This window comes from Mustelus asterias, chromosome 4, assembly GCF_964213995.1.
Source record: "Mustelus asterias chromosome 4, sMusAst1.hap1.1, whole genome shotgun sequence".
In the NCBI taxonomy this organism is placed as follows: domain Eukaryota; kingdom Metazoa; phylum Chordata; class Chondrichthyes; order Carcharhiniformes; family Triakidae; genus Mustelus; species Mustelus asterias.
This window is the reverse complement of record NC_135804.1, coordinates 26,731,449-26,755,759: the sequence shown is the minus strand read 5'-3', so window position 1 is coordinate 26,755,759 and position 24,311 is coordinate 26,731,449. Positions and strand designations below refer to the sequence as shown.

General features: G+C 46.7%; 1 protein-coding gene across 2 annotated transcripts in view; it reads left to right on the top strand.

Moving 5' to 3' along the window:
• The first annotated feature begins 2,863 nt into the window (after positions 1–2,863).
• The window catches only part of drc4 (dynein regulatory complex subunit 4), a 31,360-nt gene continuing 9,912 nt past the window's right edge, over positions 2,864–24,311 (top strand). The window contains exons 1-7 of one of the 2 annotated variants that reach the window (XM_078210699.1): positions 2,864–3,010; positions 8,613–8,705; positions 9,113–9,310; positions 14,487–14,693; positions 16,055–16,109; positions 17,478–17,683; positions 20,997–21,164. In XM_078210699.1, coding sequence (XP_078066825.1) covers positions 3,008–3,010; positions 8,613–8,705; positions 9,113–9,310; positions 14,487–14,693; positions 16,055–16,109; positions 17,478–17,683; positions 20,997–21,164 — 930 coding nt within the window. In that variant the 5' untranslated portion in view covers positions 2,864–3,007. The remainder of the gene's footprint in view (positions 3,011–8,612; positions 8,706–9,112; positions 9,311–14,486; positions 14,694–16,054; positions 16,110–17,477; positions 17,684–20,996; positions 21,165–24,311) is intronic. The other variant, XM_078210700.1, reaches the window with a different exon arrangement.

The following is a 24,311-nucleotide window of genomic DNA, read 5'->3' as shown; positions in this document are numbered from 1 at the left end:
AAAACTGAAGTTACATTTAATGAGGGCTGCGATACCTGCATGTTTCAGGCCATATTAAAATGGCTAGGTTAACACTTGAGGAGGTACTGGCGCAGTGGCATTTTCCCTGGACTAGTAATCCAGAGACCCAGAGCAGGATCTGGGGACCTGTGTTCAAATCCCGCCAAGGCAGATGGTGAAATTTGAATTTGATAAAAATCTGGAATTAAAAGTCTAAAGATGGCCATGAAACCATTGTTGAATGTCGTATAAACCCATCTGGTTCACTAATGATCTTTAGGGAAGGAAATCTGCTGTCATTACCTGGCCTGGCCTGCATGTGGCTCCAGACCCACAGCAATGTGGTTGACTCTCAAATGTCTTCTGAAATGGAGGGCAGATAGGGACAAGCGATAAGTACCAATGCCTGGTAAAATGAATAAGCAAAAACTGATTGAAACACCTAGGCTTGAGATTTGATTGGGATTACATCAGGGCAGAGTAATATCAGGTTATTTTTGTGATAGCCATCTTTTTTTGCACTTGTAAAAATATCACTCAGGCCCACCACAAACTATATTTGCAATCAGAAAGTCTTGTGTTGAACCCCCTGTTCTTAATTGAACCTTCTTTCAAGCAGCTGTCCCTTTCTCCATCTGAGTAATGAACAGACGTATTTAATAGCACACACATTATAATGTATATGAGCTCTTTGTTACATTATGAAAATATTTTAGATTCTTAAATTAACTCAGGAATGCTTGAAAAGATTCAATAAATTATAACAGGATTTAGTACTGGCTTTAATTGAAACCTTTGTTGCCTCCACATGGGATACATATTCCAGCTGCTCCAGAATCGGAATTGCATGCTGACAATTAAGCTGTCTGCTGGCACTGGCAGCTGATATCCCAGATCTGCTCACAAAAGAAGGGAAACATTGCATAGTTTCCTCTCCCCACAGTGTACACCCTTAAAGAAGCAGAGTTTTGTCATTTCTCCAGCTCCCTAATCTTGGCTAGATCATCAGAAGACAGAGTAAAAATGGGTATTTAAATACTTCTGCAGAGAAAATCAGAGGGCAAGTCAGCCCCATGTTGCTCTGGACAGTCACTGACAGGTAGGGTACCCATTCAATGGAGAAATAATGCATGAGTCAGGGAAATCTAAGTATGAAATGGAAGCAATGAATCAAAAGTGTTAAAAGGCTACATTGGCTTCCAAATCTATCAGTTATACTAAAGCTGTTCTTTACAGTTTTGAGGAAATTCAGGTTTTTTGCAATAAAGATTAATAGCAGTAATGCGATGTTTTATGCTTACAGGACTGATTTTACATTCTTGCCCAAACATGAATCCACATTGATACTGGTGTACCCGTCCATTGTAAAGAGTGGGAGAAGATGTTTGATAACAATTCCGGAGTCTTTCTGCTTCCACTGTACACCAGCTCTAAGGGTAGGTGATTTTATTTGCTGTCGCAAGTCTTCTGACTCAAGCTCACTGAAAAAGTATTTTTGTTTAATAGAAAAGGTAAAACGGATGAAGAAATAGTCAGATCAGAAACGAGCAGCTGTGAAAACATTCAGAGGGAGAAGCTACCTGTGGGTACTCGTGATGCTAGTGTAAAACCCAACTAAACATTTGGAAGGGGCATCAATTGGTTTAATAGATTGACATCCCTGAACTGAATATAATCAATCGGTAATCCACCACAATGAGACTTGCTTTTGTATTAATTTCTTTACCCAGTAAGTGGTGGAACCTGCTGTCACATGTAATAGTTGACATTAGTAGAGTAGATATATTTAAGGGTAAACTAGATAAATAGATGAGGTAGAAAGAAATAGAAAGGTTTGTTTGTCTGTGGAATTCTCCTCCCCAGAGAGCAGTGGAGGCAGGGTCATTAAATATTTTAAAAGCTGAATCAGATAGATTCTTGATTGACAAGGGAGTCAAAGGCTATAGGAGTAGGCAGGCGAGTAGAGTTGAGGCCACAAAAAGGTAGGTTATGATCTCAACAAATAGTGGAACAAGCTTGAGGGGCTGAATGGCCTACTCTTGTTTCTAATCATTGTCTTCTTGTGATAAGCTGATGCAATTTTTGGTGTTTGCGAAGAGGGGATATGTCACTTGCTTAATACAGGTGTAAACTGCAGACCATAATAAGGTGCAGCCCCTTCTAGCAGAATGAAAGACTTCTATGGTGAAAACATTCAGGGCTGTGGGGACCGAGGGCCACTAGCATGACATCACTCCACCTGGTGTAAATCACCATGGTGTAAGTTAAAGATGGTTGTGGTGCCTTTTGGACACGAGGCTTTGGGACTCTATTTTTCCATCTTCTCAGACCATTTAGCCCCAGATACACTACTTATGGGTGGTCCAGTGGTTAGCACTGCTGCCTCACAGCACTAGGGACCCGAGTTTGATTCCCGACTTGGATCACTGTCTGTGTGGAGTCTGCACATTCTCCCCGAGTCTGCGTGGGTTTCCTCTGGGTGCTCCGGTTTCCTTCCACTGTCTGAAAGACGTGCTAGTTAGGTGGATTGGCCATGCTAAATTCTTCCTCCGCGTACCCAAACAGGCGCCGGAGTGTGGCAACGAGAGGATTTTCACAGTAACTTCATTACAGTGTTAATGTAAGCCTATTTGTGAATAATAAATAAACTTTTGCCTATAGTGCAAGAGGCAGTGAGGTGTTTTCATCCAAATTAAGGATAAGAGAGCCACATGGGATTAACTTTCCACTTTTTTTGTCAGTGTGGATGTTTCTTCCTTTGACAACTCTCAAACATTGTGAACAGCTCCGGGCAGCAGCTTGGCGGTTGCCAGGGAGTTTGTTTACCCGTTGCTGAGGGAATGGCGCGCGCCACTCTCGCGATGCTTTGTCTGAGTTGCCGGGGCCGCCGCGAGCCCCTGGACAAAGGCCGCGGGCCCCGCCCACAGGCCGGCGCTGCCTCGAGCGGGGTTTCCATGGTGCTGCGGGTAAATAGAAGCTTCTGGACTTCCCGCCCGGAGCCGCCAACATGGTGAGTGTCGGCGCGGAGCCGCTTCAAACACAATGGCTGAGTGTTCAGGGAGCGGCCCCGGCCTCAGCCACAGCTTCATATCCCCTTCATCCCCCTCACCCCATCCTCACCCCCACCCCCTCATCCACTGACCCCATCCACCCGCCCCCTCATCCCCTGACCCCATCCACCCCCCTCATCCCCTGACCCCATCCACCCGCCCCCTCATCCCCTGACCCCATCCACCCCCCCTTCATCCCCTGACCCCATCCACCCCCCCTCATCCCCATCCACCCCCGCTCATCCCCTGACCCCATCCACCCCCCTCATCCCCTGACCCCATCCACCCCCCTCATCCCCTGACCCCATCCACCCCCTCATCCCCTGACCCCATCCACCCCCCCGCTCATCCCCATCCACCCCCACTCATCCCCATCCACCCCCCCGCTCATCCCCTGACCCCATCCACCCCCCCTCACCCCCTGACCCCATCCACCCCCCCTCACCCCCTGACCCCATCCACCCCCCTCATCCCCTGACCCCATCCACCCTCCCCCATCCCCCGACCCCATCCACCCCCCTCATCCCCTGACCCCATCCACCCGCCCCCTCATCCCCTGACCCCATCCACCCGCCCCCTCATCCCCTGACCCCATCCACCCGCCCCCTCATTCCCTGACCCCATCCACCCGCCCCCTCATTCCCTGACCCCATCCACCCCCCCCTCATCCCCTGACCCCATCCACCCCCCCCCTCATCCCATCCACCCCCCCCTCATCCCATCCACCCCCCCCTCATCCCATCCACCCCCCCCTCATCCCCTGACCCCATCCACCCCCCCCTCATCCCCATCCACTCCCCCCTCATCCCCATCCACCCTCCCCTCATCCCCATCCACCCCCCCCCTCATCCCCATCCACCCCCCCCCTCATCCCCATCCACTCCCCCCTCATCCCCATCCACCCCCCCCTCATCCCCATCCACCCCCCCCCTCATCCCCATCCACCCCCCCCTCATCCCCATCCACCCCCCCCTCAACCCCATCCACCCCCCCCTCATCCCCATCCACCCCCCCCTCATCCCCATCCACCCCCCCCTCATCCCCATCCACCCCCCCCATCCCCATCCACCCCCCCTCATCCCCATCCACCCCCCCTCATCCCCATCCACCCCCCCTCATCCCCATCCACCCCCCTCATCCCCATCCACCCCCCTCATCCCCATCCACCCCCCCTCATCCCCATCCACCCCCCCTCATCCCCATCCACCCCCCCTCATCCCCATCCACCCCCCCTCCATCCCCACTCTCCCTCCACCCCCCCTCATCCCCATCCACCCCCCCTCATCCCCATCCACCCCCCCTCATCCCCATCCACCCCCCCTCATCCCCATCCACCCCCCCTCATCCCCATCCACCCCCCCTCATCCCCATCCACCCCCCCTCATCCCCATCCACCCCCCCTCATCCCCATCCACCCCCCCTCATCCCCATCCACCCCCCCTCATCCCCATCCACCCCCCCTCATCCCCATCCACCCCCCTCATTCCCTGACCCCATCCACCCGCCCCCTCATTCCCTGACCCCATCCACCCCCCCCTCATCCCCTGACCCCATCCACCCCCCCCCTCATCCCATCCACCCCCCCTCATCCCCATCCACCCCCCCCTCATCCCATCCACCCCCCCTCATCCCCTGACCCCATCCACCCCCCCCTCATCCCCATCCACTCCCCCCTCATCCCCATCCACCCCCCCCTCATCCCCATCCACCCCCCCCCTCATCCCCATCCACCCCCCCCTCATCCCCATCCACCCCCCCCCTCATCCCCATCCACCCCCCCCCTCATCCCCATCCACCCCCCCCTCATCCCCATCCACCCCCCCCCTCATCCCCATCCACCCCCCCCCCCTCATCCCCATCCACCCCCCCCTCAACCCCATCCACCCCCCCCTCATCCCCATCCACCCCCCCCTCATCCCCATCCACCCCCCCCTCATCCCCATCCACCCCCCCCATCCCCATCCACCCCCCCTCATCCCCATCCACCCCCCCTCATCCCCATCCACCCCCCCTCATCCCCATCCAACCCCCCCCTCATCCCCATCCACCCCCCCTCATCCCCATCCACCCCCCCTCATCCCCATCCACCCCCCCTCATCCCCATCCACCCCCCCTCATCCCCATCCACCCCCCCTCATCCCCATCCACCCCCCCTCATCCCCATCCACCCCCCCTCATCCCCATCCACCCCCCCCTCATCCCCATCCACCCCCCCTCATCCCCATCCACCCCCCCCTCATCCCCATCCACCCCCCCTCATCCCCATCCACCCCCCCTCATCCCCATCCACCCCCCCTCATCCCCATCCACCCCCCCTCATCCCCATCCATCCCCCCTCATCCCCATCCATCCCCCTCATCCCCATCCACCCCCCTCATCCCCTGACCCCATCCACCCCCCTCATCCCCTGACCCCATCCACGCCCCTCATCCCCTGACCCCATCCACCCCCCTCATCCCCTGACCCCATCCACCCCCTTCATCCCCTGACCCCATCCACCCCCTGACCCCATCCACCCCCTGACCCCATCCACCCCCTTCATCCCCTGACCCCATCCACCCCCTTCATCCCCTGACCCCATCCACCCCCCTCATCCCCTGATCCCATCCACCCCCCTTCATCCCCTGACCCCATCCACCCCCCTCATCCCCTGACCCCATCCACTCCCCCCTCATCCCCTGACCCCTCCACCCCCCTCTCCCCCTGACCCCTCCACCCCCCCATCCACCCCCCCTCATCCACCCCCCCCTCATCCACCCACCCCTCATCCACCCCTCATCCACCCCCCCCTCATCCACCCCCCCATCCACCCCCCCTCATCCACCCCCCTCATCCACCCCCCCCTCATCACCTCCCCCTCCCCCTCCCCCTCATCCCCTCCCCCTCATCCCCTGACCCCATCCACCCCCACCTCATTCCCTGACCCCATCCACCCCCACCTCATCCCCTTACCCCATCCACCCCCACCTCATCCCCTGACCCCATCCACCCCCCCTCATCCCCTGACCCCATCCACCCCCCCCTCATCCCCTGACCCCATCCACCCCCCCCTCATCCCCTGACCCCATCCACCCCCCCCTCATCCCCTGACCCCATCCACCCCCCCTCACCCCCTGACCCCATCCACCCCCCCTCACCCCCTGACCCCATCCACCCCCCCTCACCCCCTGACCCCATCCACCCCCCCTCATCCCCTGACCCCATCCACCCCCCCTCATCCCCTGACCCCATCCACCCCCCCTCATCCCCTGACCCCATCCACCCCCTTCATCCCCTGACCCCATCCACCCCCCTCATCCCCTGACCCCATCCACCCCCTTCATCCCCTGACCCCATCCACCCCCCTCATCCCCTGACCCCATCCACCCCCTTCATCCCCTGACCCCATCCCACCCCCTCATCCCCTGATCCCATCCACCCCCCCTCACCCCCTGACCCCATCCACCCCCCCTCATCCCCTGACCCCATCCACCCCCCCTCATCCCCTGACCCCATCCACCCCCCCTCATCCCCTGACCCCATCCACCCCCCCTCATCCCCTGACCCCATCCACCCCCCCTCATCCCCTGACCCCATCCACCCCCTTCATCCCCTGACCCCATCCACCCCCTTCATCCCCTGACCCCATCCACCCCCTTCATCCCCTGACCCCATCCACCCCCTCATCCCCTGACCCCATCCACCCCCCTCATCCCCTGATCCCATCCACCCCCCCTTCATCCCCTGACCCCATCCACCCCCCCTTCATCCCCTGACCCCATCCACCCCCCCTCATCCCCTGACCCCATCCACTCCCCCCTCATCCCCTGACCCCTCCACCCCCCCATCCACCCCCCCTCTCCCCCTGACCCCTCCACCCCCCCTCTCCCCCTGACCCCTCCACCCCCCCATCCACCCCCCCTCTCCCCCTGACCCCTCCACCCCCTATCCACCCCCCCTCATCCACCCCCCCTCATCCACCCCCCCTCATCCTCCCCCCCTCATCCACCCCCCCTCATCCCCTCCCCCTCATCCCCTGACCCCATCCACCCCCACCTCATCCCCTGACCCCCATCCACCCCCACCTCATCCCCTGACCCCATCCACCCCCACCTCATCCCCTGACCCCATCCACCCCCCCCTCATCCCCTGACCCCATCCACCCCCCCCTCACCCCCTGACCCCATCCACCCCCCCTCACCCCCTGACCCCATCCACCCCCCCTCACCCCCTGACCCCATCCACCCCCCCTCACCCCCTGACCCCATCCACCCCCCCTCACCCCCTGACCCCATCCACCCCCCCTCACCCCCTGACCCCATCCACCCCCCCCTCACCCCCTGACCCTATCCACCCCCCCCTCACCCCCTGACCCTATCCACCCCCCCCTCACCCCCTGACCCTATCCACCCCCCTCACCCCTGACCCCATCCACCCCCCCTCATCCCCTGACCCCATCCACCCCCCCTCATCCCCTGACCCCATCCACCCCCCCTCATCCCCTGACCCCATCCACCCCCCCTCATCCCCTGACCCCATCCACCCCCCCATCCACCCCCTGACCCCTCCTCATCCCATTGACCCCATCCACCCCTCCTCATCCCCTGACCCCATCCACCCCTCATCCCATGACCCCATCCACCCCCTCATCCCATGACCCCATCCACCCCTCATCCCATGACCCCATCCACCCCCTCATCCCCTGACCCCATCCACCCCCTCATCCCATGACCCCATCCACCCCTCATCCCATGACCCCATCCACCCCCTCATCCCATGACCCCATCCACCCCCTCATCCCATGACCCCATCCACCCCCTCATCCCATGACCCCATCTACCCCCCTCATCACATGACCCCATCCACCCCCTCATCCCATGACCCCCTCCTCAAAATTTTGCCTCATGCGCAATCTTACCAGTTCACCCCGCCTATCGACTGGCAGGATGAGAAGGTAAGATCACCCCCAATATCTTAAAGCCACCTTTTTATCTAATGTCATTTTCATGTCTACATACGAACATACAAATTAGGAGGAGTAGTAGGTCATTCAACCCCTTGAGCCTGCTCTGCCATTTGGTAAAGTTATGGCAGACCTGATTGCGGCCTTTTAAAGTCTTAATGAGATTTTTTAAATGTTCTTGATCTTGTTACTATAACTCAACTGCCCCTTTTTCCTGTATCATAGTCTTCAGGTAGAGGGAGGGACACAGGCAAAATTGAGCCGATTGTATGCTTCACTGTACCACAGATTGATTAAAAATCAGGGTCAGCTTGCAAATGGGAAGTTCCAGATGCATCCTGAAAGTTATGAACTTGATTGTGTAAGGCAATTTGAGTCTCCATTTGCAGTTAAAAAAATATATACCCACTTTTTTGTAAAATTATTGGCAGCAATATTTCATTAACCGACCTGTTGCCAAAAGTATGAAAAGAAGCAAAACTGTTCAATCTAAATAGTGACAGTGGTGATCTCAGGAAACAGTATATTCTTGACCTTAGAGTAAATGTGACTGTTGTCATTCGCTTTAATTGTGAATAGCAAAAAGAATATGACGCTAACAAATGTTTTCCATTAAACAGCCGCCCAAAAAGAAGAAAGGGAAAGGAGGCAAGAAAGCAAAAACACCAACTGTAATCGATGGCATTTCCACAGATGCCATGTCCAAGGAACAGGTAAAATTCTTCTGCTCTGTGAAAATGAAGAATATGTATGAGCTATACCTGTGGTACATTTAGTCAGTGCATTGTGAAAGGTTGGTAGTTTGAACTCATTCAGGGATCGAAACTTTAAATTTATTTTAAGGTAATTTGCAAAAGAGCCAGAGGGGAGATGAGAAATATTTTTACATGATAATGAGCTATGATCTGCCTGAAGGGTTGGTGGAAGCAAATTCAATAGCAACTTTCAAAAAGGAATTGGATAAATTCTTAAGGAAAAAACTGCAGGTCCATGAGAAAAGAACATTAATGGGATAGCTTGTTTACAACACTGGGTTAAGTAGCTTTCTGTGCTGTATGATTCTATGTAGAGTGGTTCATGGGTTTCAGCTGAAATAAACAAATTATTCTTTTGTACACAGTTGGAAGAACACATTGTCCGGCTGCGTGAAGAGCTTGACAGGGAACGAGAAGAACGGAACTACTTTCAGCTTGAGCGTGACAAAATCCACACTTTCTGGGAAATTACAAAGCGGCAGCTGGAGGAGAGGAAGTCAGAATTAAGAAATAAAGACCGAGAGATGGAGGATGCAGAGGAACGACACCAGGTGGAAATTAAGGTAACGAGCCTATTTCAGCAATATCATTACGGATAGGCTATTCAGCCTCTTAAACCTGTTCTGCTATTCAGTTAGATCATTGTTAAGTCTACATTTCCTGCTGTTGTTCCAGAACCTTTGGCATCTTTACCCAGCAAAAATAAAACTATCATATTATGGTTATAACACAGAAAGAGGCTATTTGATCAATACCATCTGTGCTGGCTCTTTGCAAGAGCAGTTCAACTTATCCCACTCCCCGCGCTTCCCCCATAGCCCTGCAATGTTTTTCTCTTCCATTGCTTATTCAATGTCCTTTGGATTGTCTCTGTCTCCACCACCCTCTTAGGTAGTACATTCCAGATCCTAACTACTCACTGCGTAAAAAAGTTTTTTTCCATATCACCGTTGGTTCGCTGTCCTCTGATTTTCTCCTGTCATTGGGAAGTTTCTCCTTGTCTACTTGTCCAAACCTCTCATGAGTTTGAACATGAATATCAAACCTCTTTCAACTTCTCTAAGGCAAGCAGTCCCAGCTTCTCCATCTGTCCATGTTACTTAAGCCCCTCGTAACTGAAATTATTCATGTTAATCTTTGCACCCACTCTAAAACCTTCACATCCTCCCTGAAGTGCAGTGGCTGAAATTGGACCTCAATTGAAGCTGAACCAGTGCTTTATAAAGGTTCGTCGTAATCTCCTTGCTCAATCTCAATCTTTAGTCATGAAAATTTCAATTGATGAAAGACCTTTGGTAGTAGCAAGATCTAGATTTCCACCACAGATTATGTAAAACAGTAAAACAAAAGTTTCCTGATTTCACATCTACTTGGCCTAGCTCTAATTTTATAATTCGGCCCTTTTAGAACCATAGAAAGATTCTGGTGCAGAAAGAAACCATTCAGCTCACCATGTCTGCGCTGGCCAAAAAGAGAGGAAAGAAACTAGCAGCTCATTTCAATCCCACTTTCCAGCATCTGGTCCATAGCCTTGCAGGTTACAACACTTTAGATGCAGATCCTGGTACCTTTGAAATAAGTTGAACATTTCAGCCTCAACCACACAACTTAGGCAGTGAATTCCAGACGCCATCAGCTTCTAGGTAAAAATATTTTTCCTCATGTCCCCTCTAATTCTTCTACCAATTACCTTAAATCCACACGCCCTGGTAATTGACCACTCAGCGAGGGGAAACCAGTCTTTCCTGTCCACCCCATCTAAGCTCCTCATAATTTTGTACACCTCTTGTTCCGAATTCTGCAACCAGTTCCTTTTGATTTTTTTTGGATTTAATTTATTATTGTCACATGTATTAACATACAGTGAAAAATATTGTTTCTTGCGCACTATACAGACAAAACATACTGTTCATAGAGAAGGAAACGAGAAGGTGTGGAATGTAGTGTTACAGTCATAGCTAGGGTGTAGAGAAAGATCAACTTAATGCAAGGTAATTCCATTCAAAAGTCTGACAGCAGCAGGGAAGAAACTGTTCTTGAGTCGGTTGGTACGTGACCTCAGACTTTTGTATCTTTTTCCCGACGGAAGAAGGTGGAAGGGAGAATGTCTGGAGTGCGTGGGGCCCTTAATTATGCGGGCTGCTTTGCCAAGGCAGCGGGAAGTGTAGACAGAGTCAATGGATGAGAGGCTGGTTTGCGTGATGGATTGGGCTACATTCATGACCTTTTGTAGTTCCTTGCGTTCTTGGGCAGAGCAGGAGCCATACCAAGCTGTGATACAACCAGAAAGATTGCTTTCTATGGTGCATCTGTAAAAGTTGCTGACATGCCAAATTTCCTTAGTCTTCTGAGGAAGTAGAGGCGTTGGTGGGCTTTCTTAACTATAGTGTCAGCATGGGGGGACCAGGACAGGTTGTTGGTGATCTGGACACCTAAAAACTTGAAGCTCTTGACCCTTTCTACTTTGTCCCCATTGATGTATATAGGGGCATGTTCTCCTTTATGCTTCCTGAAGTTGATGACAATCTCCTTCGTTTTGTTGACATTGAGGGAGAGATTATTGTTGCCGCACCAGTTCACCAGATTCTCTATCTCATTCCTGTGCTCTGTCTCGTCATTGTTTGAGATCCGACCCACTACGGTGGTGTCGTCAGCAAACTTGAAAATCGAATTGTAGGAGAATTTGGCCACACAGTCATAGGTGTATAAGGAGTATAGTAGGGGGCTGAGAACACAGCCTTGTGGGGCACTGGTGTTGATTTGTCATTTGTAATGTTAAACATCACAATTTAATCAATGTTCAGCCATTTAAATTCAAGGAAATACAAGCTAATTGTATGCACCCTGTTTAAACCATGCTATAATTCTAGTGAATCTGCAATGCACCTCTTCCAAAAAGTCAATGGGCAGGATTCTCTGGCCTCCCAGCCATGTGTTTATAGGCAGCAGGAGGCAGCGTGCCCTTTGCTGGCAGACGGATTCTCTAGCTCCGCCACTGTCAATGGGATTTCCCATTGAAGTCACTCTATGATGCTGGGAAACCCACAGGCAGGGGTGCACTGCCAGTGGGACCAGAGAATCCCACCGCCAGCGAACTGTCAGAGAATCCCACTCATTATATCTTTTATGATGGTCGGTGCCTAATACTGGAACCAGGATTCCAACTTTCTTAAGATAAAGGCTTATGTTAAATTAATAATTTTAATTACTTTTTGTAACCATGCACATGTGTTATGTGAGTTGTGTTGATGGGCATTTAAATATCTTTTGCTCCTCCACTGTTTCTATTCTTTCTCTATTGAAAAACTGTTCCAATTTGACTTATTCAGATTGAAAATGGATAATCTCTCACTTTCACACTTTGAACTCCACTCACTAATCTGGCCTATGTCGCTTTGCAATGTCATGTTCTGTCTACACGTCTTATTGTGCCTTCTAACTTAGTGCTGTCTGCAAATTTGGAGATACAACTCTCTCTTCTTTCTTGCAAGGCATTAATCTGAATGGTGAAAAGCTGATCCATGGTGATCAACATTTGCCACATCTTGCCAGACATCTATTTTTAAGCCATGTCACAAAGTTTCAAATTAGATGAATCAAACATGATCTATCCACCACAGATCCATCTTGCCTTTCTTAGACAAGTCCATCGATCTAAGTGCTCACTTGCTCTGTCTCTAATGATAGATTCAAGTAACTTTGCACAATTGATTTTGAATGGACATGTCTATTATTACCAGGCATCTCCTTCCCTCCCTTCCTTCTAATGGCGTGGCATTTGCAATTTTCTAGTCCAAAGGTGCGTTTTCTGAATCTCAAAACCATTACAAAATGATGGCTGATACATCTGTAACTTCTTCACCTATTGCTTTTAATATAATGGGATGCAAACCAACCTCTCCTGGAAATTTGCATATGTTTAGCCTTATTATTTTCTCTATTACCATTTTGTTTACTTGTATCCAACACCTCCCCTTGACTTAATATTTTGGTACCCCTGCACTGTCCTCTTCCTCCACTGTGAAAATGCTATGTACCCATTTAACGAGTCTGCTATTTCCTTATTATCTGTAATAGTCTCGCCTCCGTTTCGAATAGATTCATATTCCCATTCACCACTCTTTTTCTCTCAATACAGTTTAAAAAGACATTCATGTCCTTTGCAATTTTTTTTCAACTTCACCTTTTAAACCTCATTACTTTCTTTGTATCCCTTTGGGAAAGCTATAAAAAGTAGCAGCCCGCTTGATACCCAGTTTTTCAAGCATTTATATAAGTGTCTTAGCTTACACCTATCTATTACTTCATTAACTACAAAAGTAGACCTTTGTCTTAAAGTTATGTGCTGATCTTGTATCATTCTAAAAATACTTATTTGAATATTTCCCACAGTTTGTTAATGGATAAACCTAAAGATAATTCAGCCCAGTTTAATGTGGCTAATTGATTTCTTCTTTGTTTGAGGTTTTTTGTACTTAAACTGAAAACCTTGGTTTGTGACTCTTCCCTCTCCTTGAACCAAACATCAAATTCAATCATCATGGCCACTATGTGCAGGATGCTCTTTTCTCACCATGTTGTTAACTATTTACGGTTTCATTACTCTTCATGAAATCCAGCATGGTCTACTTCCCCTGTTCTAAGATTATTAAAGCAAACTGTCCCAAATACACTCTAGAAATTCATTGCTTACTTGAGATGTTCTGCCTCGCACTTAACATGGAAATTATCTCAGTCCAAAATAAATTCATAAAATCTTTTTTTTGCTACAAGGTTTCATGATCTTCCTATCTATACACTGACTGCTGCCCCACTAATCACTATTATAAGATCTGTAAACAGCTCATTGCAGAATCTTGCATCCATTGCTGCTCTTTAACTCAACCCAGAGTGTTTCCTTGATCCAGTCACCCTTACTGAAATTCCTTTAATTGAAACACAATTGGATAAATTGTACTTCCAGTATATGTAAAAATGTAAGACACTATAGTCTTACTGCTGTTTGCATTGGTATGTTTTACTTCGATTGTTACAAATCTTTTTACAATATTAAATAAATCAATATTCAGGAATATCTTTCCACATATCACACATACAATTTGCATACTTGAGAATAAGTAACTTGCTAGTTAGGCAGTGGCAACCTTTTGTTTCCTGGAACATTTTCATAACAAGGTACAAGTTTTTAACATGAGTCGTTTATAATGCATGGGTGATTTTTCAGAGACAGATTTAACAAAAAAGGTAAAAATCACCATAGTTCCAGATGACCATAGGCTGTTCTCCCCTTTCAGGGAGAGACTGGTGGTGATTTAACCCTTGGATCATCACAGCTCAGGCGAAGAGCAAAGTTGAGAAAGTGGGGCCTTCACGAATAACCTCAGCCAGTACAGGAATTGAATCCACGCTGTTGGCGTTGTTCTGCCTCACCTAACCAGCCATCCAGCCAACTGAGCTAACCAACAGATTTAATAGACTAAAAGCAAATAGTTTATTAGAATTGACAATATTTCCTTTATCTTGTATTTTGTTCCATACATTCCAAACCCAAGATGGATGTTGGGCACTTTCAGAACTACTTACTAATAACCCAGGAAGTTCATCAGAGTTGAGAGAAAAATATATTACTGATTGAGGGGTTCATGAGGAAGAAAATATTTCTACTAATTAGGATTTTTAAAAAAATTCTGGATTTATTTTAGTTCCCTTATGATAGTTTGTATTTTCTTCTTTCCACAGGTCTACAAGCAGAAAGTCAAACACTTATTGTATGAACACCAGAATAACCTTGCTGAATTGAAGGCAGAGAATACAGTAGCCATGAAACTGGACCAAAAAGAGCATCGTGACCAGGAGAATGATATACAAAATGATATCAGAAGCCTGAAGGTGCAACTGAAGGAACAAGAGCTTTCCAATCAAAACATGGTGAAAACCTTGAAACTGGTACGTTTACGAAGGGCAAAGGTGAAGTCAGGTTAACAGAAGGTGCTTATCTTTAAAATAGGGCTAAAGTACTCTATATTATCTACATCAATTTCAGAGAAAAAATTGATATGACCTTACACAGCGTAAATTGTTTTTGTTTTTGGGATGTGAGCATTGCTGGCAAGGTTAACAGTCCAAAGATGTGCGGGTTAGGTTGATTGGCCATGTTAAAAAATTGCCCCTTAGTGTCCTGGGATGCGTAGATTAGAGGGATTAGCGGGTAAAATATGTAGGGATATGGGGGTAGGGCCTGGGTGGGATTGTGGTCGGTGCAGACTCGATGGGCCGAATGGCCTCTTTCTGTACTGTAGGGTTTCTATGATTTCTATTTGAAGCCCATCTCTAATTGCCCTTGAAATGGTGGGGTAAAAAAGGTTTCTGCCAAAGGATAGGTGGCAGAACGTTAGGCTGGATTGGTGTGTGGGGAAGAATTAGAAAGGAATTTATTTGTCATTGGTGTTCCATAGAGGACAAATTTGGGGTCACTGCATTTTCGATTTTTCCAAATTATTTTGACAAAATGTTGTTCAAGGTGTCTAAGTTTAAAATTTTGCTAAGTTTTGAGAAATTAAATTTTGATAGTTATTTTGCTGAGCAGAGTATTTGAGAACTAGGAATCCAGTTTAAGGTTAAGTGTGTCAAAAGACAAAAAAAAGGAAATATTTGATTATTGCTGAAAGTATTTGATTCATTATGAAGTTGGTAGAAATTTGGAATGCATTACCAGAATAGGAACTACACCAGGTTTAAAAATGGACTGGATTAATTTCTTTCAGTTGTTGAGATTCAGGGCTATTAGTTTTAGAAGCACAGTTAGGAAAGTATTGGAAAATTTGGACAATTGGCCACAAAGGACCAAAAATCTGCCCAAAACATTACTGCTACTCTGTTTGATTTGTGGGGAGTGAGAGGGGTGCTTTCTCCCATACTTTTACTTCTTCTGTGCTAAATACCATTTCTTCAGTAAGCGACAGGGGTTGATAGGTTTTCTATTTTAATAATATTCCAGTATGTTGTACCACAAGTTATTGGATGCAGACAGATCAAGCGAAGGTATGCTATATGAAATAGTTTCTCCAAATTATTGCTTTTTGAGATATTTATACTCATATAATTCATTGATTAAAATGAGAATATTGAAAATTCTGGATATCTGAATTAAAAGGAGAAAATGCTGGAAACCCCCACAAGAAGTCAATTCATAAGTCAATTCATAACCTTTAAGGTCAACCCACAGCAAGGTTATCAATATGCATAGACCCTTTATCAAAGCCCCCATGAGTTTTTAAATTAAGATCTCTTTTCATATTCATTAACAGAAAAATGATGAAGAGATTACAAGATTGTGGAATGACTTTGAGAAACAAACACGAGGTTAGTCGGCTTTTGTCAGTAGGAAAACCTTAAAATGAAAACTTATAATCAAAGCTATCAATCCTTATTCCCACTAAATGCAAAGATTTATTTAAAGAATTGATGGATATGTTTTAGATTGTCAGTGAAAGATAAGGAATTTTGCTAGTATAATTGAAAGCTGCCAAGACAAAAGACAAGAATATGTAAGCAATATCCAAAATAATTGAATAGTGCATTTTGGAATATTCTATACCATTTATCTCTGTTGATTAACACAGGATTCCCATTGCCTTAGGACTTAATTGGGTGAAGCATACATCGTGCTTGCTGCACGAAGTTTCAGCTGTTGGTTCAGCTGCAGAGTAGCCCAGAATGTGAGCTTTCATTTTTTTTTGTGAATTTACAAGGAGTATAAGTGATTCTTCGGGCTGCACAAACACTGCCTATGCCATTATCACAGGGTCATTTCCATCTGACAACAGACCCTCCTTCAACCTATATGCATCCTAGTCTTCTGATTTCCTTTGAATAGAAGCTATAAAAAGGAGAAAGGCATGAAATTTGAAGTTAAATCTCTCTGTTCTTTCTAGCATTTTCTAATGAATGTTTTTAGAACTTTTAGGACCACATTGACAGGGCAAGACTTCACTCTACCAACATGTCAGATATCTGACCCTGTCCCAAATTCCAAACATTGGGTCATTGAGATAGGTAGTACGTGATTGTAGAGACGCCTTCCTCAATGAGGAGACAGAAAATTGGAGCAACAACTTTCTCCCTCTGATGGCGGAAGCTCGGGGCTTCTCATTTTTCAGTCATCTCTTTAGCCCCTTTTTTAATGGTTCCCACAGGAAAACCAATGCTGGCCTTCAAAGAAAATGGATCGTCTCTGATCCAGGCTAAATTCATAACCCCCTCTGAGGGATGTGCCCAAGTTTCCAAGTTTCATTCTTTCCTGCCTGCTTCTCTCTCCACCTCACCCCCCCCCCGGAATTTCAGGCTCTAAAGTCTTAAGTCATTTTGCATTTTTTAAAACTGAATTGTGCAATTTCTAAAATGAAAAAACTCGGTTACTTCCTTTTGCTCAGTTGTTTCTTCGTACCTGAAAGAAGTAGATTTGGACAGTTTTAACCCACTTTGTGAGGATGTGATTTCCGAGGCATGAGGTTGCTCATAATTGTCAGAGAATTTTCAAATTTGCACAGATAGTAGAATATCAAGTTGTTTCTCTGGCACTCGGGTCAGGATTTTTTGGGGCTAAATCTAGGAATTTAAATTATTCTGTGTGTGTCTGCTTCCAGACTTTCTTATAATACAGTATATGCTTGACTGATTTGTGTCACTTTCTGTAAGATAATCATTTAATTGGACTTTCACCACACTCAGATATCGAAGCCAAGTATCAAAAGAAAATGGATGTGCTGCGAGATGAGATGGAATTGAAAAGAAAAACAGAAATTCATGAAATTGAAGAAAGAAAGAATGGCCAGATCAATGCATTGATGAAAAACCATGAAAAAGCATTCAGTGATATTAAAAATTACTACAATGACATTACTCTTAACAACCTTGCACTCATTAATTCATTGAAGGTTAGGGTATTCTGTGTTATTAAACAGATAAGCTTAAATGTTATTACGTGTGTGAGTAAAAGCACATGTTTCACACTTTGCTGAGTGAAATAATGGCTGACTTTCTACAAGGGGAATCAATACCGTGGTGGGTTAGTATACGGTCTTGTCAGCTCTGGGTTTAAATCAAACCCAATTGTTTCTTCGTACCTGAAAGAAATAGATTTGGACAGTTTTAACCCACTTTGTGGGGATGCGATTTCCAAGGCATAAGGTTGCTCATAATTCTCAGAGAAATTTCAGTTTTGCACAGAGAGATAGTAAGTTTCTCTGACACTGGTGTCAGGATTTTTTGGAGCTAACTATCGGAATCAAAATTATTGTGTGTGTGTCTGCTTTCAGACTTTCTTATCATGTATTCCATTTATTGCACCCTCCTTAGACCCAATAGAAGCTTTGCTGTTGAGATCATTTGGCTATTCTATAACTGAGCTGGACATGTTTGAATCTTATTTTCCAGCACTGATATATTTAACTGTTTACCCAAGAAGTACCAATTTAACAAAAAAAGCTCTTGACCATCTAGTATACTGTTTACTAAATGGGCAGCACGGTGGCACAGTGGTTAGCACTGTTGCCTTGCAGTGCCAGGGACCCGGGTTCGATTCCTGGCTCTGTCTGTGTGGAACAAAGAACAATACAGCACAGGAACAGGCCCTTCGGCCCTCCAAGCCCGTGCAGCTCCCTGGTCCAAACTAGACCATTCTTTTGTATCCCTCCATTCCCACTCTGTTCATGTGGCTATCTAGATAAGTCTTAAACGTTCCCAGTGTGTTCGCCTCCACCACCTTGCCCGGCAGCGCATTCCAGGCCCCCACCACCCTCTGTGTAAAATACGTTTTCTGATATCCGTGTTAAACCTCTCCCCCCTCACCTTGAATCTATGACCCCTCGTGAACGTCACCACCGACCTGGGAAAAAGCTTCCCACCGTTCACCCCATCTATGCCTTTCATAATTTTATACACCTCTATTAGGTCACCCCTCATCCTCTGTCTTTCCAGTGAGAACAACCCCAGTTTACCCAATCTCTCCTCATAACTAAGCCCCTCCATACCAGGCAACATCCTGGTAAACCTCCTCTGCACTCTCTCTAAAGCCTCCACGTCCTTCTGGTAGTGTGGCGACCAGAACTGGGCGCAGTATTCCAAATGTGGCCGAACCAACGTTCTATACAACTGCAACATCAGACCCCAACTTTTATACTCTATGCCCCGTCCTATAAAGGCAAGCATGCCATATGCCTTATTCACTCCCTTCTCCACCTGTGACGTCACCTTCAAGGATCTATGGACTTGCACACCCAGGTCCCTCTGCGTATCTACACCCTTTATGGTTCTGCCATTTATCGTATAGCTCCCCCCTACGTTTGTTCTACCAAAATGCATCACTTCGCATTTATCTGGATTGAACTCCATCTGCCATTTCTTTGCCCAAATTTCCAGCCTATCTATATCCTTCTGCAGCCTCAGACAATGTTCCTCACTATCTGCAAGTGCAGCCATTTTTGTGTCGTCCGCAAACTTACTGATCACCCCAGTTACACCTTCTTCCAGATCGTTTATATAAATCACAAACAGCAGAGGTCCCAATACAGAGCCCTGCGGAACACCACTAGTCACAGGCATCCAGCCGGAAAAAGACCCTTCCACTACCACCCTCTGTCTTCTGTGACTAAGCCAGTTTTCCACCCATCTAGCCACCTCTCCCTTTATCCCATGAGATCCAACCTTTTGCACCAACCTACCATGAGGGACTTTGTCAAACGCTTTACTAAAGTCCATATAGACGACATCCACGGCCCTTCCCTCGTCAACCATTCTAGTCACTTCTTCAAAAAACTCCACCAGGTTAGTGAGGCATGACTTCCCTCTCACAAAACCATGCTGACTATCGTGAATGAGTTTATTCTTTCTAAATGCGCATACATCCTATCTCTAAGAATCTTCTCCAACAACTTCCCCACCACGGACGTCAAGCTCACCGGCCTATAATTACCCGGGTTATCCTTCCTACCCTTCTTAAATAACGGGACCACATTAGGTATCCTCCAATCCTCCGGGACCTCACCTGTGTCCAGTGACGAGACAAAGATTTGCGTCAGAGGCCCAGCGATTTCATCTCTCGTCTCCCTGAGCAGCCTTGGATAGATTCCATCAGGCCCTGGGGATTTGTCAGTCTTTATATTCCCTAAAAAACCTAACACTTCCTCCCTTGTAATGGAGATTTTCTCAAACGGGTCAACACTCCCCTCCGAGACACTCCCAGTCAACACATCCCTCTCCTTTGTGAATACCGACGCAAAGTATTCATTTAGGATCTCCCCTACTTCTTTGGGCTCTAAGCATAATTCCCCACTTTTGTCCCCGAGAGGTCCGATTTTTTCCCTGACAACCCTTTTGTTCCTAACGTATGAATAAAATGCCTTGGGATTCTCCTTAATCCTGTCTGCCAAGGACATTTCGTGACCCCTTTTTGCCCTTCTAATTCCTCTTTTGAGCTCTTTCCTACTTTCTTTGTATTCCTCCAGAGCTCCCTCCGTTTTTAGCTGCCTGGACCTAACGTACGCCTCTTTTCTTTTTGACCAATCCCTCAATTTCCCTGGTTATCCACGGTTCTCGAATCCTACCCTTCCTATCCTTTTTTACAGGCACATGCCTATCCTGCAGCCCTAACAATTGTTCCTTAAAAGACTCCCACATGCCAGATGTGGATTTACCCTCAAACAGCCTCTCCCAATCAACAGCTGCCATTCAACAGTTAGCACATTCTCCATGTGTCTGTGTGGGTTTTCTCTGGGTGCTGCGGTTTCCTCCCACACTCCAAAGATTAGGGGATTGGCCATGCTAAATTGCCCCTTATTGTCAGGGGGACCAGCTGGAATAAATGCATGGGGATAGGGCCTGGGTGAGATTGTGATCGGTGCAGACTCAATGGACTGAATGGCCTCATTCTGCACTGTTGGATTCTATGATTCTAAATATATTCATCCCATTGTTTTTATTCTACATGTTCGTTATGGAATATGAGATAACTGATATTGTCACGTCTGTGTTATGCAAATCTTAATAATCTCAATATTAACAATAATCTTTGTGTTAGTGCTAAAATAATTGTTACATATTTACAGTGCACAAAATTTTAGTACCTTCTGTTCCTTCACATAATAGATATTAATAAGTACATAAATATGATACAGTTCTTATTTCTTGAACTTTGTGAACAAGGTTTTTAATGGCTAGCTATGATTTTCAGATTTTGCTCTTATTTCTCAGGAACAAGTGGAAGACATGAAGTTAAAAGAAGAACGACTAGAAAAAGAGATGTCTGAGGTTCAGTTTCAGAATAAGCGTCTGACAGAACCTCTGCGGAAGGCACGGGAAGAGGTGACAAAACTGACTAAACATTTAACCAACTATGAACAGGATAAAGGTTTTCTTTCTGTAAGTATCTTGGCAGTTAAGTGATGCGTACACCAGGTTTAATTTATTATCCTTTATTGATTTTAACACCATGTTGGTTATGTGAATGATAATTTTTATTGGTTTGTACTGGTTGCAACTTTCATTTGGTGTATATGATGACATGAGCTGTGTTACAACAAGATGTGGGTGGGAGGTAGACAGGTTCCCCTCGACCTACTCCATGTTTGACGGAAATTTATTTTTTTTAAGAAGAATATGCTTACCAATTTGGTCAGTGTTTAAGTGCTGTGACTGTAAAAAACATGCACACACATTCCTCATAAATTGATAAAAGAAAACAAAGTAGTTTATTGTACTTGACACCCAATCTAAGTTAAAACAATGCTCAGGTTCTCCCTCACATGCATTCAGGGATTCATACATACGTGAACAGGTTACTAAGTGACAAAACCGGTAAAGCAGTTTTAAAAGTCCAATAAAATCAATAGTACAGAATCTCATAGATTGATGGCTTGGATGAAAATGATGTAAAGATGTGACAGATGATCTATCTTTTTTTCTAGAGACAGCAGCTTCTGGATTAATTCTTAAAACACAGCCTGTGGCATGTGGGTGGTTAAATAACAGGCAAAGCGTGAGCTTTCAGGATGTATGAGGAGGAAGTGAGAGAGTGCACCCACCCATGGGCCGTGCTTCTTCAGTATCTCTCCTTCTGTTTTGTGGCCTGGAGCAAAGCAATTTCTTGAGGGGGGGAATTAATTGGCTCCACATGATCCCCTTTCACAAATTGACCAGTTACCCAAAGATGGTCGTTGCAAGTTGATTCCAGGCCCGTGGTTTAGGCACGAGTAGATTATAGCTGCATGAGTTCCTTTCTCAACCAGAATCCCATTGTCCAAAGTTATTTTGTTCAATGGCTTGCTCTCCACAGCTAGTTGCATGCACAGGTGATTCCTCTGGTTGTTTGGTAAATGGGTCCATTCACACTCCTTCGAGGTGATTGTCTCTGATGGGGTTTTCTAGGTAGCCTGGCTCCATTTTAATTGTTTAGGAATTTCAAAGATAGTGATGCAAATATTCAGCCATCTTAGCAGCTGTTGTCTTAAGGCACTTTTAAAATAATGCTGCTGTCCAGTCTTTTTAAAACTCAACTAGTGATTTTCAGACCAATAAATACATAGTCATTTTCAATATAAAGCATGGCTTTATAACAGCTGTAATTTAAAGTCATTTAAAATTTCTCTGACTGCCCTGCAAAACTAGAGTTTTTTCGTCAAATGCTTGAGAAGTCCATATCTGTTTAAACAAAAAACATGTTCAACTTTTTAAATTTTCTATTAATTTTGGGATGTGGGTGTTGACAATGTTAGCAAGGCTGACATTTTTCCATATCCTTGTTTGGCCCGAGAAGGTGGTGGTGAGCTATGTTCTTGAAACACTGCAGTCCATATGATAAAAGGTACTCACACAAACGGATTTGGACCTGACAATGAAGGAATTGTGATACATCTGCAAAGTGACGAGATTATAGACATCTTTGCCACTAAGATTGAGACTATCTGTTCAGCTGCCTCTACACATTCTTCCCTTTCCCAGTAAGCCAAGATATTCTCCCAAATACCCTTGTTTTAACCACAAAGCTGTATCTTTAGTTCCACTTTTACATCATTGTGCCCTCACTGAGGTCAACTTGTCCATAAGCCCCACTTCTTCCTTGCTTGATTCTACTTCTAATAAACTGATGACCGCTCAACTTTTCTTGACCCCTTGCTAGCTGATATTGTAAATGTTTTCCCATTTCTCATGAGCTGTCAATTTCCCTCTCAAATTTGCCATCATCACCTTTCTCCTCAAAAAAATCCTTCCCTTAATCTTATTGTCCAAATTATAATCCGAAATTCAATTCCCTTTCTTCCATTCGGTCCTTAAACATATTGTTGTCTACCATTCCATTATTCCTACTACTCCATATTTGAGCACATCAGCATTCCTTCCTGCCACAACACCGAATCTAATCAGTCACAAATGATACCCTCTATTTTTGACCATGGTTTACTGTCCCTCCTAATTCGTGTTGATACGTCTGCAACTTTTGACATGTTTTGATTACACCATCATTCTTACCTATCCTCTGCTCTGCAGCCAAGCATATCTGGTTCCGGTCTTATCTCTACAGTCAGGGCCCCACCTCTCCCAGCTCTGCAATATGTCCTCTGAAATCACCCAAACATTCATACTTGATTCCTTCCAATGTCTCATGTGCATGCTGCCCCTCAGTGGCATCATCTGAAGCCACAATGTTAGGTTGCACGTATACACGACTGACACTGATCATTACATAGAACATAGAACATAGAACATAGAAAGCCACAGCACAAACAGGCCCTTCGGCCCACAAGTTGCGCCGATCACATCCCCACCTCTAGGCCTATCTATAGCCCTCAATCCCATTAAATCCCATGTACTCATCCAGAAGTCTCTTAAAAGACCCCAACGAGTTTGCCTCCACCACCACCGACGTCAGCCGATTCCACTCACCCACCACCCTCTGAGTGAAAAACTTACCCCTGACATCTCCTCTGTACCTACCCCCCAGCACCTTAAACCTGTGTCCTCTCGTAGCAACCATTTCAGCCCTTGGAAATAGCCTCTGAGAGTCTACCCTATCCAGACCTCTCAACATCTTGTAAACCTCTATCAGGTCACCTCTCATCCTTCGTCTCTCCAGGGAGAAGAGACCAAGCTCCCTCAACCTATCCTCATAAGGCATGCCCCCCAATCCAGGCAACATCCTTGTAAATCTCCTCTGCACCCTTTCAATGGCTTCAACATCTTTCCTGTAATGAGGTGACCAGAACTGCGCGCAGTACTCCAAGTGGGGTCTAACCAGGGTCCTATAAAGCTGCAGCATTATCTCCCGACTCCTAAACTCAATCCCTCGATTAATGAAGGCCAGTACGCCGTACGCCTTCTTGACCGCATCCTCCACCTGCGAGGCTGATTTAAGAGTCCTATGGACCCGGACCCCAAGGTCCTTCTGATCCTCTACACTGCTAAGAATGGTACCCTTCATATTATACTGCTGCTTCATCCCATTGGATCTGCCAAAATGGATCACCACACACTTTTATCCGGGTTGAAGTCCATCTGCCACTTCTCCGCCCA